The sequence below is a fragment of the Calypte anna genome, chromosome 7, assembly GCF_003957555.1.
Source record: "Calypte anna isolate BGI_N300 chromosome 7, bCalAnn1_v1.p, whole genome shotgun sequence".
Taxonomy (NCBI): domain Eukaryota; kingdom Metazoa; phylum Chordata; class Aves; order Apodiformes; family Trochilidae; genus Calypte; species Calypte anna.
Genome location: NC_044253.1, coordinates 16685294 through 16701917, shown reverse-complemented (window position 1 = coordinate 16701917; position 16624 = coordinate 16685294). Strand labels below are relative to the sequence as shown.

General features: G+C 41.6%; 1 protein-coding gene across 3 annotated transcripts in view; it reads right to left on the bottom strand.

Annotated features, from left to right (window-relative positions):
• LOC103532494 (unconventional myosin-X-like) overlaps nucleotides 1-16624 on the bottom strand; it is a 92406-nt gene that overhangs the window by 48639 nt on the left and 27143 nt on the right. For 2 of the 3 annotated variants that reach the window (XM_030454049.1, XM_030454051.1), the window contains exons 6-15: nucleotides 14336-14460; nucleotides 13007-13020; nucleotides 12291-12375; nucleotides 10580-10683; nucleotides 9152-9281; nucleotides 8167-8285; nucleotides 4577-4723; nucleotides 3744-3844; nucleotides 1516-1582; nucleotides 968-1060 (exon numbers count right to left, since the gene is read on the bottom strand). In XM_030454049.1, the coding sequence (XP_030309909.1) occupies nucleotides 968-1060; nucleotides 1516-1582; nucleotides 3744-3844; nucleotides 4577-4723; nucleotides 8167-8285; nucleotides 9152-9281; nucleotides 10580-10683; nucleotides 12291-12375; nucleotides 13007-13020; nucleotides 14336-14460 (985 nt within the window). The remainder of the gene's footprint in view (nucleotides 1-967; nucleotides 1061-1515; nucleotides 1583-3743; nucleotides 3845-4576; nucleotides 4724-8166; nucleotides 8286-9151; nucleotides 9282-10579; nucleotides 10684-12290; nucleotides 12376-13006; nucleotides 13021-14335; nucleotides 14461-16624) is intronic. The other variant, XM_030454050.1, reaches the window with a different exon arrangement.

Sequence of the window (16624 nt, the reverse complement as noted above, 5' to 3'; positions counted from 1 at the left end):
ACAAGCGAAAGCCACAGTGGACTAAATTTAAGACATAAATTTATGCCTAAAGAAAGGAAATATTTCTACAAAATTATGCATAAATATCCAACCAGAACTCATTGCTATTGTATCCAATTTGTACTAATGAGTATTACTAGCAACTTTAGATGCAAATATGAAAAATGAGAATATGAACATCTACAGGACTTAAGAAGAAAGTTAGATAAAGGATACAAAATTGTATGTTTTCAGGTTTAGATAAATACTGAATCAGGTCTAGGAAACGTATTAGCTGACAGTGTTCTTACTGAAGTAGTAAATGATTCCATAAACCCCTGCTACAGGGTTTAATTTGTTTTGTTTTCAGTCTGTTTACTATTAAGAACAGAGTGTTAACTGTACCAGAGAGAGGGTAAGACCACACTACAGTGATCTTACTGTGGTTTCTATGTCCCCAGGATAACTTTTTGACCCGCATGAAAAAGCCCCTCTACTCCTGTGTCCAGAGTACAAGAGGAGGAAAGAATTTAATTAATTAGGAACAATAAGAGAGCTTTCACTAAAAGTCATAAGGCAAAAGCCAGCCCCAGCCCCAGGAGACAGATTTGATGTGCTCTGGAGCAGACTCTTGTGAGTCAGCTGGCATGCACAGTGCACCCACATCCTGTGCCTGGGGTGCTGCCTTGTGTCCTGTCACAGACAGCAGAACCTGACCTCCATTCCATGCTATGAATTCAAATCTCCTTTACCCACAATCTGTGGAATGCACACTCCCTCTATGTGAGCAAGAGACCACTTGCAGGTTTCCTCACATAAATTTTTTCAGTGAAGCCTTATTAAATACTTGCAGGTTCATGCCTAAGGCATTTTAAATTTCCTGCACAAAGAACATATTTTATATCAACAAAACCTTCACTTTCAGTTTTGAAACTCTGATGAGGCTAACATACTGATCATTTGCCTGCTGGGTTATTCTCTAACTTACCATATGCTGGCTGTGAAGTTTTTCCAGAAGAGTGTTGTCTGTGCCTTTGGGGAATCGACTCTCTTCGTTCACCAAAGCCAGTAGACCCAGTTTCTACAGCCAAACAAGAGACAGACTTTTACAGTCAGCAAAAGCTCTAATTATACAATAGCAAGCTAAGAACTGGAGATCTGGACAACATATTAAGCAGTGATCCCTGAAATATACCCAGCAAACCTTAAGCTGAACACAGAATTCTGCCCAGCCAATGCATTCAGCAAGAAAAACATAAGCAATGATTATTTATAAAAAATGCACATTAAGGTTTTGCTGAAAGGCTGCTCCCCGTCTAAAACTATGACAAACTCCTTAAGATTACTCTCAACCATGAGCCTCAGAGATCTGCATTCTTGAGCTGATAGTGGTTAGAAGAGATTGCACTTATGCCAGATTATGATGGGAAGAGGATCTAAGCAACTACCTGTTTTTTAAACCAGGAACCACCTGGTCTTAAGACAATCAGAAGTCCCCAGTGTGATCCCTGGAAACTGTCATAGATAGCTGCTCACCTTCTCGATAAGGTCCAGGCACTCTGCATTATCCATCCAGTCAATGGCTTCCCAGATTATCCCTTCCCTGTGAAGAACAAACAGAACAAAGATGTGAAATGCAAGATACAATGCCCTGAGGTGCAGGAGAAGAGAAGTTCTGAGCAGCTGTTCCGTGACTCAGAACGACTTGCAGGAATTAGACTTTGCAATGGCTGAGGAAAAAGACACAAAATGCACTGCTGACACAAAAGGATGGAAGTAGAAGACAGCTTTTCTTATTCATCTCAGTGACCTACGCTGATGCTCATCTTGTAGTTATTGTGCAAATTCCACACCAAGCACTAAAAAATAGTAGTTGCTGTCAGTTGCTCTTTCAGGAGTGAGCATCAGCCCAAGTGGTGGTGATGATGGCCACTTTGCTACATAGCTTCAAAAGTCAACTGTTGACCCACCCATCTGGGAAGGAGGCCTAAAGCACATCTGCCAAAAGACTGAACCACAGTTCATAGGTCCACCAAGAAGAGATGGGAGAAACTTTTCAGGAAGAGTTTTGAAGAGGATGACATATAAGCTTTGGCATGACATGGAGGGGACTTACAGAGTAGACCTGCAACTTTCAGAATGGAAGGTGACATAGATACAGCTGTGCAATAAGTGTGCTTTGAAAATCATCCATGAAATTCTGTAAAACTGGGCTGAATCACTACCTTCTTATACTCACATAGCACAGGCCATTTCTGTTTTCAGAATTCAGGGAAGCCTGGAAATAACTTTTGCTCAGGAGTCCAAGGAAGACTACAGACTTTGTGTGAAGCTACTTACTGACATTCTGACATATCCATCTTTCAGGTGAAGGCTAACATTTGGAAGACAGTGAAGATATTGTCTATAAACCCTGCAGCCTAGGTTTCATACTTTCAGATTCAAAGCATTCAGAAACCTGTGGACAACAGCTGGAAGCAGCAAACTGGTACCATTTCTGAAGAATGGTTAAGAGCTATCTATTCCCTACAGAAAATGTAAGATCTTCATGACACAAAATAGTTCACTGTGTTTCAGATTTTGTAGCAATGGCTGTCAGAGGCCATATAATTTCACAAGACCACCTTCTGGATTCCTTCTAAGAGCAAGAAGACCTTTCAGAATTGAAGGGAGAAGAGTTTTCTGAAACAAATCAAATCACAAATGAGTCAAGATGTCTTGAGTGCCACAGATCCTTGTCTAAGCACATGATGAAATTCATGGAGCTAGTTAGTAAACTTGAGGAAGCAGAGCTGATACTGTGAAAGATAAGTTTTAATCACATCACCCTAGAATAACCTGATGAGTAGTCAATAATAAAATTCATTCTTTCCAAAGTTTAGTCATGGAACTTCAACTCCTATGTAATCATCGGGAAAAAATCTTTTGTTATGATGATACCATTGTTAACACAAGTTTCCTGCAATGCTGGAATTGGTCTGAAAAGTGAGTGCATAAATAGCCTTGCAGTGTTGTAATCTTCAGAATTTCATGAATTGCCTATTCAATGATTTCCCTTTACAAGACTGCTCTCATTTGACCTCACTGACGCTATCCAATTGCTTCATTCACAAACATAAAGGCTTCTGTTTCAGAGTAAGAGCTGAATTATTTGTCTAACAGAGTTCTCTAGAAGCAGAAACACTCTGGAACTTCCCAGGTACTTCTCAGAATGTAATCCAGTATGAAGCCCACAGAAGGGAAACAGCCGTGCAGAGGGCCCCACACTCTTTAAGGCCAAGAAATAGCCTTATTTATAACTCCTTGCTGAGGAAAACAGCCCTCTTCACACCATAGGAATCCCTAGGACGGAAAGAGCTGTGGTATACCTATCCATCTTCAGGATCTCTGCTTTTTGCATACCAAGATTCTGCCTGCATAATACCATCACCTGAGGTAAATCATTACTGAAGTCAGTAATAAGGCCAGTGACCGTGTGTTATAATGGGCTAAAGTCCAAGATCTTCCCATTCAGCTGGGAGTTAGAATGGAATCTGGACTTCCCAAATACTGCAGGGGAGAAAGCTTTTTACTTGAGGACAAGTGACCTATTCTGGCAAAGCACACAGACACCGCCCACAGAAGGCATCTATGCAGTCAGAGCTGCACTAATGCCCAGCTGCCTCTTTTGCCTTAGGTAGGGACTGAGGAGCACAAAGGAGGAATCATGTCCTCCATTCTGCCATCCATGAAAGCAATTGAGGGACACTTTCCCCATTTGTTACCTGTTATATTCCAGCTGCTCCAAAGAGAAAATGTGTTTATTGAAATACTCCTGGAGCTTCTCATTTGCATAGTTAATGTTAAACTGCTCAAAACGATTCACCTGTGAGAAGAAACAAAAATTATGAAACTTAACATTTGTCCCTGAACTCTAAAAGAATGTATAAAAGCTATGGGGAAGGTTCCAGGCCTGGAATAAGGCCAGAGAGCACAGAGGCAAGGGGTGTCACATGGACATGAATAGGAAAGTATGTGGAGGTTGACTAGAAGAACAGCTTTTGTAGCTCATGCCAGGTTAATTCAGTAGGCCTAAAAAGTAGTAAAGGATGCAGAAGACACTCATTTTTCCCTTCTTCTTAGGAAGAAAGAAGTAGCATTGAAATAGCATTTCTTAAGTGTTAGGTCAACTGGATTTCTCTTCTGCAAAATATCTAAGCAGTCACTATATGGCTGCTCAATGTAGATCCCTCATCAGCTGCAATCAGAATCATTACACACAGGATTCTCAACACAAGGCAAAACAGATGCAAACAATCATGTGCACCTAGGGCTTGGACATTTAATTTCTCTAAAAGACAAAAATTTGCTATTGCCTATCACAGCACATCTGCTTAGGGTCTGTGTAACAAAACAGCCTTCAGCATCAGCCTATATGAATACAGGTAACAGAAATGGACACCTAAATATATCTTGCTGCTCCCAGAGGGAAGCGCCAGTGGAGAAATGCAAGAATGTCCTATGCTAAACTATAAAGGATTCATACCAATCAAAATTTCTTCCTATAGGCACTGGCATCTTTGAAACAAACACACCTTGCACAGCACAAAACCCTTACCTGAAAGTTCTCAAAGCCAAAGATATCCAGGATGCCCACAGACTTAAAGTTTTCCTTGCCCCTGATCTTTGTATTAATCTTGCTAATGAGCCATGAAAAACACTGGGAATACAGTGCCATAGCAAGGGAGTCCCTGGAGTCAGCTGCCTGTAAATACAAAGAGAAAAAAGAGTCACAGTGAGAAGAGGTGTAAGGGGCACCACAAATCTCTATGGGACTTCAGGTTCCTCCATTCCTCTTCAGACACCTCAGCCTCTGTACTGACTGTGCATGGTACAGTATTTATATGTACAGTCAACACTGAATTTGCAAATAGCCCAGCCACATATAGATGTATCACATCTGACCTTTGGGTAACTGAACTTGAGAGGCTGAAAGAAGCAGCAAAATCCTTGACATGTTTCAGAACAGGTGTTTGTGCAGGGAATGTCACAAAATACCTCCTGACTAAGCCTGTAGCAGTCATTTGAATCACCTGAGACAATATTTGCAGTGACAGATGAGGTATCTTGGTTCAGTACTCCTGATAGCAGAGCTGCCAAACGGGTGTCCACTCAATTTTTTAAAAACTAGTAGGGCAGAATTTAATAGAGTATTCTGTCACCAAGCTAGCCTCAAAAATCTCCTCTCCAAAATTTTCCTGCAAACAGCATTATCTTACTGGAAATCTGGGTAGCCCTGCCATCAGCCAGGACACATGTCCCAGAAGAGCTTGGGTTGGAGACCTTTTTGGAGCTGACCCAACATCCCATGGTGGAAAAAATAACATAAATTGTAATCACTAACAGGCAGTAGACAACTTGTTACATGCAAGTGTGTTGATGAATGTTCAAAATTGAACTTCTGAAATCTCAAGCAAAAGCTTGCTACTTCATAGCTGTAGAAGAAATGGGCTGGCTCTAAGTTTTGGTAATACTTGGAATAAACAAGTGTGGCACACCCCAAATCCATCAATTAATAAAAAGACATGAGATAGAATCACAAATTAAGTGGCTGATCATATGCTGTCCTACACATACATTATTTAGGCTGAGAAACCATGGCTTAAAGTTCTGGGGAAAAAAAAAAATTCTCAAATAGAAGACATGATCCCAGAGAATAGAAAAAGGGGCCAGGAAAGAAGATAGCATGGATCTTAATGGGAAGAAAGATGCTGGAAGTGGGGAAGGATCCTGAAGAAGCAAACATTTCAAGGCATAGGCATAAATGCCTTTTCTGTGTATTTCTTCTCTCCATCAGATGGTCTGTGTTATTAGTTGGGACTGAGAATGCCCAAATGAGATTCTCAAAGTCTCCTTTCATCCTCCCAGCTTTGCCCACCTTCATGCCAGTTTACCTATTCCTACTGAAATATCAGAGCTCAGATGAGCAACAGGTTTCTTACACAATGAGAAATCCCTGACTGCTCTATCAATACATTCCTGCATGAACAAGTGGGAATAGAAGGGTACAAGACATGAGGGCTTGAGGTGGAGCAGTCTTTACATGCACCATGTTCAGTGCAACAGGCTCAACTAATGATGGCAGCTAAGTAGCAGCATTCACTTGATAAAACAATTTTCTTCCAGTTTTAGTATTTCACAAGGCTGAAAGCATTAAGTGTGGGATCCAACCTGCACAAATGTCAGAAATAGCTACACCACTGGGGAAAGCTCTGTTCAGAGAGACTCTTGTGAGTACTACAACTGCACACTGTTGCTCTGTCTCTGGCATAATTTGTTATACACCCTTATGCACTGCTATAGAAAGATGCGGCTTATTTAGGACAGACAGCTGAGAAGAGAAAGTGTGGTACTGAATACTGAGGCTATCTATCACAGATTATAGGCTGAAAAATAATTTTCACACAATTTCATTTCAAAGAAAGGTCACAGTCTATGAAAAAGACACCAGTTTTTAAAGACAAAGCTTAGTTTCTGGTATATTAGCAGGTGTGTTTGCAGCAAGAAAAGAAGCAACTACTCACACCTGGAATACTGTATCCAGTTTTGGGCTCTCCAGTTGAAGAGAGACAGGGATATACTAGAGACAGTCCAACGGAGAGCTACAAGGACGATTAAGGGACTTGAGCAGCTCTCCTGTGAAGAACGACTGAAAAAACTGGGGCTGTTTAGCCTTGAGTAAAGAGGGCTGAGAAGGGATCTTAATAATATCTATAAATATCTGAGGGGTGGGTGTCAAGGAGAAGAGGCCAATGACTTTCCAGTAATAGGACAAGGAATAATGAGTTCAAACAAGAATATAGGAAGTTCCACCTCAACATGAGAAGAAACTTCTTTACTGTTACAGTGACAGAACACTGGAACAGGCTGCCCAGATTGCTGTGGAATCTCCTTCTCTGGGGGCTTTCAAAACTTGCCTGAATGCATTCCTGTGTGGCCTGCCCTAGGTTATCCTGCTCTGGCAGAGGGGTTGGACTAGATGATCTCTAGAGGTCCCTCCATCCCTATCATCCTATGATTCTACGATACTCTGCTGTAATGAGTTCTGCTGAGACTTCAGTCGGAATATGGTTATAGGCACTCCGCTTCTTGAAAGACGTGGGAAAAAAAGGACAGAAAAAGAGATTTAGAAAAATACTTGTAAGAAAACATTGAAGGAACTGGATTGTTTAGCTTAGAAAAGCTAGAAAACACCACACGAAAAACTCCACAGTAGTGGAAGCTTATAAGGTGGACAGCTGGGATGTCAAAGGTAATCTAAATAGGAGGAAAAATCTTTTCCAGCAGCATACTTAAGGAGGCTGTGAAATTCCTTCCATGGGAAATCTGAAGGAGAGTTAGACACATCGATCTGAGACAGCCTAGTAACTCTGATTTGTTTGTATGGGAAGGGTTGGATTGATAACCCTCTGCAGTCTGTGCTGGCACAAGATTTCCATTACAGATGTTCATTTTGCTATACCATGCTGCTTCTTCCTTGTTTTTCAGTAAGAAGTAATTTTATAAATGACAGAAGATTTTATCTATGCAGAAGTTACCTATACATGGACCTAAAACACCAAGAGTGCCCTCAAGTGATCAGCAACATCATGAGTTAAATTTCATAGGCACAACACTAATGAACCACAGAGACCCATAACAGATAAGCAGAACTGTCTCCAATACACAGCACAGTTTGGGAAGATGAGAATCACATATCCATTTGTTTTGTCCTCCTTTGCAGTTGTACAGATACATGAAGAAGGCACTGTGGGGTAACAATCTACCACCAGCTGGATGTTTCGTGGTAACTTTGTGCAAGCTTTTAATCTTCCAGTAAATGGAGCGTAACCTGGGAGTTCTGTGAAGTAAAAGCATTCACACATGCAATTATCACAAAGCATCTGATGTACCTTCTGCATGAAACAAGAATGACCAATTCCTGGTGAGTGAAAGTGACTTAAAACCAGTATTATGTATTGCCATTTCCAAGTGAACTACCCTACAAAGCCTAAAAAGGAGTCAGCTTTGAGACCTGAACTACCAATAAGGGCAAAATACATGAGGACATACAGGATGTAAGAGAAAACCTACCCTTGAATGAATTATACAAGAGGGAGACAGAGGGCCTGGAAATGCAGAAGTAGTTGCATACACTAGGACACTTACCTGCTCTACAGTGAGAGGGGAGCTGATCTCTTCCCCACGTAGAATCATAGACCTCTGCGTCAGTACTTCAGAAAGCTGGAAAGCATCTAAGCCCAGGAGGTCACTGGCAATGTTCAGCACTAATAACAAAGGAAGACACACGTTTTTTCTGCTGTAGGAATCCCCATCACTCATGGGGGATCCATATTCTGCACCTCAATAATAACATCTCAGGGACTCCTACATGGTAAGTGACCAAGTCCCATCACAAAATGCACTCCCCTTTACTTAAGTCTCTTTTGCATACCCAAAGCTGTAAGCTCACATATCCAGTCTGAGGGATGGTCAGCACCCATTACGGAGCAGGCAAACAAGCACCTAAGTCAGCCTTTCTGATGACAACAGGAAGATCAAAGAACTGTGTAAAGCTCAGCACCAGCAAAATATTTATTGAATGAGAAGATATATTTTCCTACAGGTAGTGCAGTCTCTGAGAATGGGACTGCTAAAATTGGATGTCAAGAAGAATGGCAATTAATTAAAGACTTGAAGCACTTCTGATAAATAATCACTGCTTCTGTCTATTCAGGGATTCACTCTAGCAGACCAGCTCAGATTGGATAACTGCAACACAGTGCACACTAGCAGATGCTTCAAAGGAACATACGGGAAAGTCTGTAACAGGCTACTTTTATCTAAGACTCCTCCCTGCTCCTATTTTTTCCCACTCTTTCAACACAAAAGAGAATCTGTGAGGCTGTAGACTCAGCCTGAGAATATTGAGGGGGATAAAAAGATCACAGGACAACAGCCCAACTAAATCAAATTGGTGCTCTGGAGACATGCATCCTGTGGCAATGCTTTTGCAGGGTTAAACTGCAAGGAATCTACTGGCAAAAGCACTGCAGACCAGCATTACTGAGGGAGAAAGGATGACAGGCTGGTCTTTTTGGGGGGGCTTTTAGAGCTTTGCATGGTCTACCAAGTTGCTCTGGGTTCTGCTTACCTGCTTTTGTTGTAACCTGGGCCCCTCCAGCTGTCATGAATTCAACATTTCCCAGATGAAGCGTGCCAGAAAGAAGCTTGAAGATGTCTCTGATTTCTTCAGCACTGAAATCCACCACCTTCATGGCAGTCTATGCAAAACCACACAGGTAATCTTGGCTGCATGTACAACCAGAGTACAATGCAACTACCACACTCATGTAAATGATGTAAAACTCAGAAAACAGTCATCATGAATCAAAGTGAAATCTGAGGATGACACAGCCACTCCACCAATGTCTCCCATTCTGTCCTTTATTTACCCTATCCCCATCTAAGGCAGGTGGGCATTTCCCCTATTTTCAAGATGGACTTTGCTGCTACTGTTGCCTCTCTGTCACAGGAAGAAAGTGTTTGTCTGCGGCTGAGGAAATTCTTCCCTGATCACTGGCAGTTCAGGTTACAGATGTCACTGGACTTCTTGACATTCTACCTTGTTGTCTTCCCTGAAAGACATATCTATATAACTCTGGATCATTTACTCTGTTTCATGTAACACCCTAAATTTACTCCAGCTTAGAATAGCAGATTCATGCAGCATGATTTGAAAACAGGCTTTCAGCATTAAATGCTAGAAGGTTAGAAACAGATTACTAGATAATGAGAAAGTACAGCATATTCACAGTGTCTCAGTGCATCTGAGCCTGAGTCCTGGGGTATAAATTGACTTTAATAGCTAGGACCTAAGTTTTACACATTTGCTTTGTCAGTGGGGTACTACAGGGTTCTAGTTCTCTTCTTTCCTCTGGCCTCTCTTCAGCTGAAATATAAATACCACGTTGCCATTGAAACCTCTGCTGTACAGGAGATGTTTTCCCTTAAATCATACCTAGGCAGGAGCTATTGAAATCCTAAGATCACTCCTTTCACATTGCCTTTCTGGTTTCACCAAGATTACTAGAGCCCTCAGGCTGATAAACACTTATCAAACAAAACATGAACTGCACATTCATCCCACTAAATCTGTTACCCCTGTTGAAGTTAGATATCTATTGAAATCTGTGTGGTATTTTAGAATATGCCACTTGGACAGGTGGTCCAACTTTATCAGAAAGCTTCTGGAGCCCACTATCTCCAGACAAAACTATCCCCTTTGAATGGTCAATGTGAGGTTTCCTTCATCAGGCCATCTAGAGGGCTCCCTGGATCCATGTAGTGTCAGGTCAGGTTCATGATTCCCAAAGTTTCCATCATCCTAAATTATTGTTCATCCTCAACTAGTTCCCCATTTCTGTACACTAAGAACACTTTTAAAGCCTTGTTTTTACCATTAAAGAAAGGTAGGTATGAGTTTCAGATTCACTGAACACCAAATTTGGGCTTAAAGCAAATAAATTCTGCCCATGAAATCATCCTTAAAACATTCAGGAGAAATTAGGACAAGACTCACCATGACCTTACTGAACATCTCTGCATCATTCAGGTTCTCATCAGTCACACAGCCAGACTGGTTCAAGTAGTGGTAAGTCTCTGGCTCAGAGAGGGAAAGGCTTTCTGCAACAGAGGAAAAAAAGGCAGGGAGGAGAAAGACAAGAATTTATTCAGCAATCAGCCTTTTCATTCTATGATCTTGGTTTCCAAAGCCAGTGTGCATGTTTACTATAGTAAACGATAGAGTTAATCTGAACAGATTCTATATCCCTCAAAAGCCACACCTAGACAGTGAAAGCACCGGAGAAGAGGAGGGTGTGTGGTAACAAAGCTTGCAGATGGTATGCAAAATTATTTAGAACAGTCAAATCCCAAGCTGCAGAGTAGCAGAACATCTCAATATTTAACTGACTCCACATAAAAAAGTAAGATTAAATTCAATTATGTAGAAAAATAGTCTCAACTATATACTCCTCTAAATTAGGAATCTCCACTTGACAGGGTTCAGAGAGTTACGGTAAGACTTCTGAGCACATAACTCAGTGCTAAGTAGAAGTCAAAAGATTAAGAGTTCCATTCTTTCAGTTTTCGAAGAAGAACAAAACATAAAAGCAGAATCAGGTTTCTGCATAAATCTTTTGCACAAACAGATTTTAAATATTATCTCCATGTTTGATCTCCCATTTCAAAAAAAGATAAATAATTAAAAGATCCATGGAGAAAAGAAACAAGGATGATCAAAAGACAGAAACCCATTACAGACGAGGGAAATGAAGCAGCCTGGGACACCAGCTTGGAGAGGGAGCTGGGGAATAGTCGCAGAGAACTGCTGAAGAACAGAACCTGGTTTGTATGTTTTCTCAAAGTACCTGCCCCACCTTCCAAGTGGGGATCAGATAACCAGGGTCCCCACTATTTCCTTTTGATTTAGATAAATCTTCGAATTGACCTTCATAGCCATCCCTGCCTGAACTCCCTAGAACTGAAGCCCTATTCCCTTCTACTCTGCACCAGGCTCAGTTCTCCCACCTGACTACACTAGCAGACAGAGAACAAAGGAATGAAGAAATTCCCCAGCCCCTTAAAACCAGTTCACTGTAAAATGTTCCTGCCCATCTACCTAGCCTCCCAGACGACATCAGTGCTCAGCAGTTCCTAGGGATAGGTACACACAAATGTCATGAAGGGGGTGCTGCACTACAAAAAGGGTGCTTCCACCCTCTTACAGACCCACCTCTCCCTTCCCCACACAAACTACTAAACCCCTTTGTTCAGAAAGTGGGCATGTTGTGACTCTAGTCATACCACTACATTGCTGGTCTTCAAATTCTTACTTCTGTTACCTATACTGCAGGGTGTTGTAAATGTATGGCTGTCAGTCCAACCTGTGAACTTCCTGAACAGCTCCCATCAGCATGTGAATCGAGATCCTTTACCCTTTGCCTCTAGCCAGGTTCACTACCTCTTCTCCCTTAATCCTCCCCTCCACTTTGCACTGAGTTTTTCCTACACCTCAGAGTGACTTAAGTGTCTTTTCTTATATAGCACTTCAGTCACCCTCAGCCTCTCCCTCTACTCTCCTTTCTGTGTTTCCCATGAAATCCCCATACAGTATTCAAGAAAAAGTTATATATCAAGTACCAGAAATATCCATACTCTAGTTGACTTACACTTTCTTCACATGCTGAATTGGAAAGAGAACAGAGCCATGTGCCAGGAAATGAAATTACCTTTCTGCTCCCCACTCACACCAGCTAGCAGAGCATAAAAGATGTGGTAATTCCTCTCTCCAGGGTTTTGGTGTACCACTCTGTTCTGAAACAAAGAACACAGGACTGGCAAGTAGAAAGAGATCATACTTGTGTTTGCAATAGCAGAGAGGATGAGAACACAGGTATATTTCCAGGGTCAATGCACAAGAGAGATTTCTTCAAGTTTAGTGATAGTATTGCCTATATAAGCTCTACATCAAGATCTTGTCTTGTATGGCTCTACAAATGAACACATACAGTCTTGTTTGAGCTCACCAAGAGCACACACACGGACAAACTGAACCCTGACAGTTCTGGCCCTGCTCCTAAGTGAGTTCCTGAGTCCAAAATAAACTACATAAGAGACATCTGGAGTTGTAGCCCCATATTCCTTTCTATGTAATTTACTTTCCAGGAGCTTGTTCTCTTTCCCTTTCCCCTTGGTTAACAGCTTTTACTTGGGTCTTTCTGTAGCACTGTATTTAGCAAATACACGAGAGCAGACTCTGATAGATACAGAAGAAATATTGGTCCTCCACTATCGTTTTCCTCAGCTGGGACAGTTGCAGTAGTAACACCTTAAAAGCTACTGTCTGTGCTGTGACAGAGGCAGCATCATCCAGCAGAAGAACTGGCACTGCCCCACCATATTATGAAGAGGGCCTCATCCATCAGTCAGTAGAGGTGACACATACCTTTTCCAGTAAATCTGAAGAACATGTTAAGGAGACACAACAAAAAAAACAACAAATGACATATTCACAGATCTCCTGATGACTGACAAAGAATTGTTTAGAAAGACTGGAATGAACCCTGCAACAAGCAACAGATCATTAAATAACAGATGCTCTGGAAAGTGGAGAAAGAGCAATCCCAATCATCATCTCAGATCCTCCACTCTACTCCTCTCTCCATACGTCTATGGAGACACTATGTGCCAAGGAGATATTTAGAAGGGCAGGATAAGATAGAGCATAGGACCTCTACAATGGTGAGTTAGCCCAACAAAGGATGAGCCATATTAGGGAGACCTAGAGAGATAAAGAGGCCAGTCTCATCCAAGTCTGTATTGCACACATCAAGTCTTGCATCAGTTCTCATTGCCTCTTGCAAGAGACAGCTATTTTGGATCTACCAACAGCACAAAGAGCAGAGACTAAACAATCCAAGCCTGTTATTTACAATGGTGGTAAAATCAGCTAGCTGCTACTCCTGTGGAAATTAGTGTGGTTTGCAGTCATTAGTAGTTTTGAACACAAGCATCAAGAAATGTAGCCAGCTTTAGCTGCCTCATGTAGATATATCTAAGCTTTTGGGGAGGCCTACATGGCCCTACATGGGCCTATTGGGAAGAAAGCAGTCATGGCACAACATAATTTGACTATACCCAGTCCTCCCTGTCCTTGCTACCACTGGAACAGGCTCCCCAGGGAAATGATCACAGCACCAAGTCTGTCAGAGTTCTGGAAACACTCTTAATTACTTGGTTTAGTTTTAGGCAGTCCTGGGTCTCCTCCAACTCGTGATATTCTACAATTACTGGAGATGGGCAGCCAAAAACAGGGAATCATAACTGGCCCTCTAAATTAATGTTCTCCTCTGCATACAAGTATTGCACAGAATATATTGATTCTTTGCTTTGTCTCACTTTTCTAAATCATTAACTCATTGGCAGAGCTAACATCAGGGAACAATCCTCTGGGAAAAGCAGGATATAATCAGCAACCAAGATGAGGGATCTTCCTAGGCAGCAGAATCTAGGGATTTAGGTAGCAAGTGTTGTGAATGCCAAAGTGAAAAGTCAAACTATGTCCCTTCCTAATGTAGTACCCTAAACAAACATTTCCAGAGTGATGGGTTACAGAGCCACAAAACAAACACTTTCTCCTTCTTTAAAGTGCAAATTTGCCCAGAGTTATAAACTAGTTTTGAGAAACTCTGATGAGAGATTTCCTGATGTACTCTGAATGCCTCCTCACCTTCACTCACTCAAACCATTTTTGGTCCACTGAAAAAAAGGATACAGTCAGTTACTCGTCCTCCCTGGATGTGTCCATGTTGAGAGAAGTGCAGCTGGATGAACTTGCCAAAGCGGCTGGAGTTGTTGTTATAAACTGTCTTTGCATTTCCAAAGGCCTCCAGAATGGGGCTGCAGAAACAAGGCAATCAAGGTAAGACTGGTGCTTTGACCCTGTTACAACAAAGTGAATGCCCAGCCTTATTCACAGTGTTCTCTGCGATATGAGATTAATTTTTTACAGCATCAGACTGGACAAGTGGGAAAGACTCAAGAGCAAGGAAGGATGGCAAGAGTAACACACTGCTGGATAGTTTATAAACCTTTGGGACAGAAGTTAATTAAATCAGTCGCCAGTCAGTACGGGCAGCTGACATTCATGATGTTGAGGGCACTCCCAATCAATACTGTTTCAGGAAAAGAAAGGTGGCAAGACCCAGCCAGGCTATGTGCTTAACATAAGAGCATCCCATGATACAGGCTTGTATTTTTTTTCAGAAGCATCAGATATGTAGGGCAAACACTGCAGCTTTAAACCACTTAGTGCTTGATTTCTGCATCTACCTTTGAAAGAGAAGACAGTATAAGCCATCTCTTAAAATTACAGGTAAACATTTTCAAACTAATAGACAAACACAGTACTAAACTGATTTGTTTGGTACTGAAATTTGATACCAGAACACACAAACACTTGTTATTACTTAGGTTGACACAAGCCACATAGTTTCCAAGCAGAGGGAATATTCACACATTATAGATTAGAAAACTTGATTCTAAGAGAGCCACATCATCCACTTCAGGTAAATAAACACAAAAAAAACCCAAACAAAAAATGATCACCAAATTTCAGACAGGTGTGGAAACGAAGAATTTTGTCTCCTGGTCACCCTCCAGGTTCATGTAATGTGGAAAACGATGAAATAAAATGTAGTCTCGTCACTGCTCCACAAAACAGTACAAGAGAAAAACCTAAACCATTCAAACTGATGCACTGAAGCCACGATTAAAATATTTGTTTTGGCAATTTAGTCAACTCTAAAATAATCTGAAGGCCTGAAAAACAAGGAGTAACAAAGACATTACAAGAACAGTCTTTGTGTTGTCATGTTTAATTTTAAAATATACACAGTTTTAGACAAAATGTGTTGCTGTAATTGCTGGTGAGAAATACTGATGTTTTAAACATCTCCATTGATCTACTGTGCCATTTCACTGCAAACAGGGCAGACAGAAGATTAGTCACAAGTTAATAATTACAAGATGACAAATAATCTCAACTACAGATACTGCTGGAGTTTGTTAAAAGCTTCAGGGCTTCCAAGTGCTCACTAAGTGAGCGATGTGGTTGTGAGAAAGACACAACAACCTTCCGGAAACTTTGGGCAGTGTTTTCCTAATTTATGTCTTGAAACTATCACTTTAAAGAAAGAAAAGCATAGAAATAAAATTGCTGCTATAATAAGTTACTACGACAGAAAATCCTGTCACAGAAATTGGCGTGCACACACCATGAGGTAAGTTCCTTGCCCTGGAGAATTTGACCTCCAAGTCCCACACCTCTGAAACAAGTATGCAAACAAGGACATTGCACAGAAATATCCCACTGAGCACACCAACACCACGAACCAACAAAAATTAATGGGACAACCAGAAAAACAGAGGACAGGGTTATGTTATATGCAGCACAGTTGCAGCGAGAGCCCGGTAACCAGTCATCCAATCTTAATGGCTCTAAATCAAGTTATATTAGATAAATAAAGCACAAGGAAGTATCTTTATAGTTTAGCTTGGCAACAGGCACACGCATGAGTGCGGAACTCTTTGGGGGATGGGGGAGTAAAACAGGCACATGTGTGCCTGAGGGTGGTGGCAGCTGCAAAGCAGGGGGGTGGGTGATCTGATACAACCGGGAAGGAGGGCAGGTACCCAGGTTGAGCAAAGCACCTGTGCCAGCAGGGACATCACAGAGCAGCGCCCATGCAGCAGTAAACTGCGTGAGATGGAGCAGCACAGCAGGAGGGGGCTGCGCAGCGGGGTGGATGTGCTGCAGGAGTCCAAACAGCGGGGACCAGCAACATGTCAGGGCAGCAGAAAGTGAAGCCTAGATTTTAGAAATACTGCAACATATGCAGCTCCAGGATTTAGAGTCATAGCTGAAGACCAGAAAGAATGTTCAAAGATTAGATGGATGAGTATCAGGAAAGTCATATAGGAATGTTGTAACAGTTGACACTGATATGCTGTCAGCAGCACCACCCAACATGTAGAAATGAGCTTCAGAGTCAATCAAGCAAGA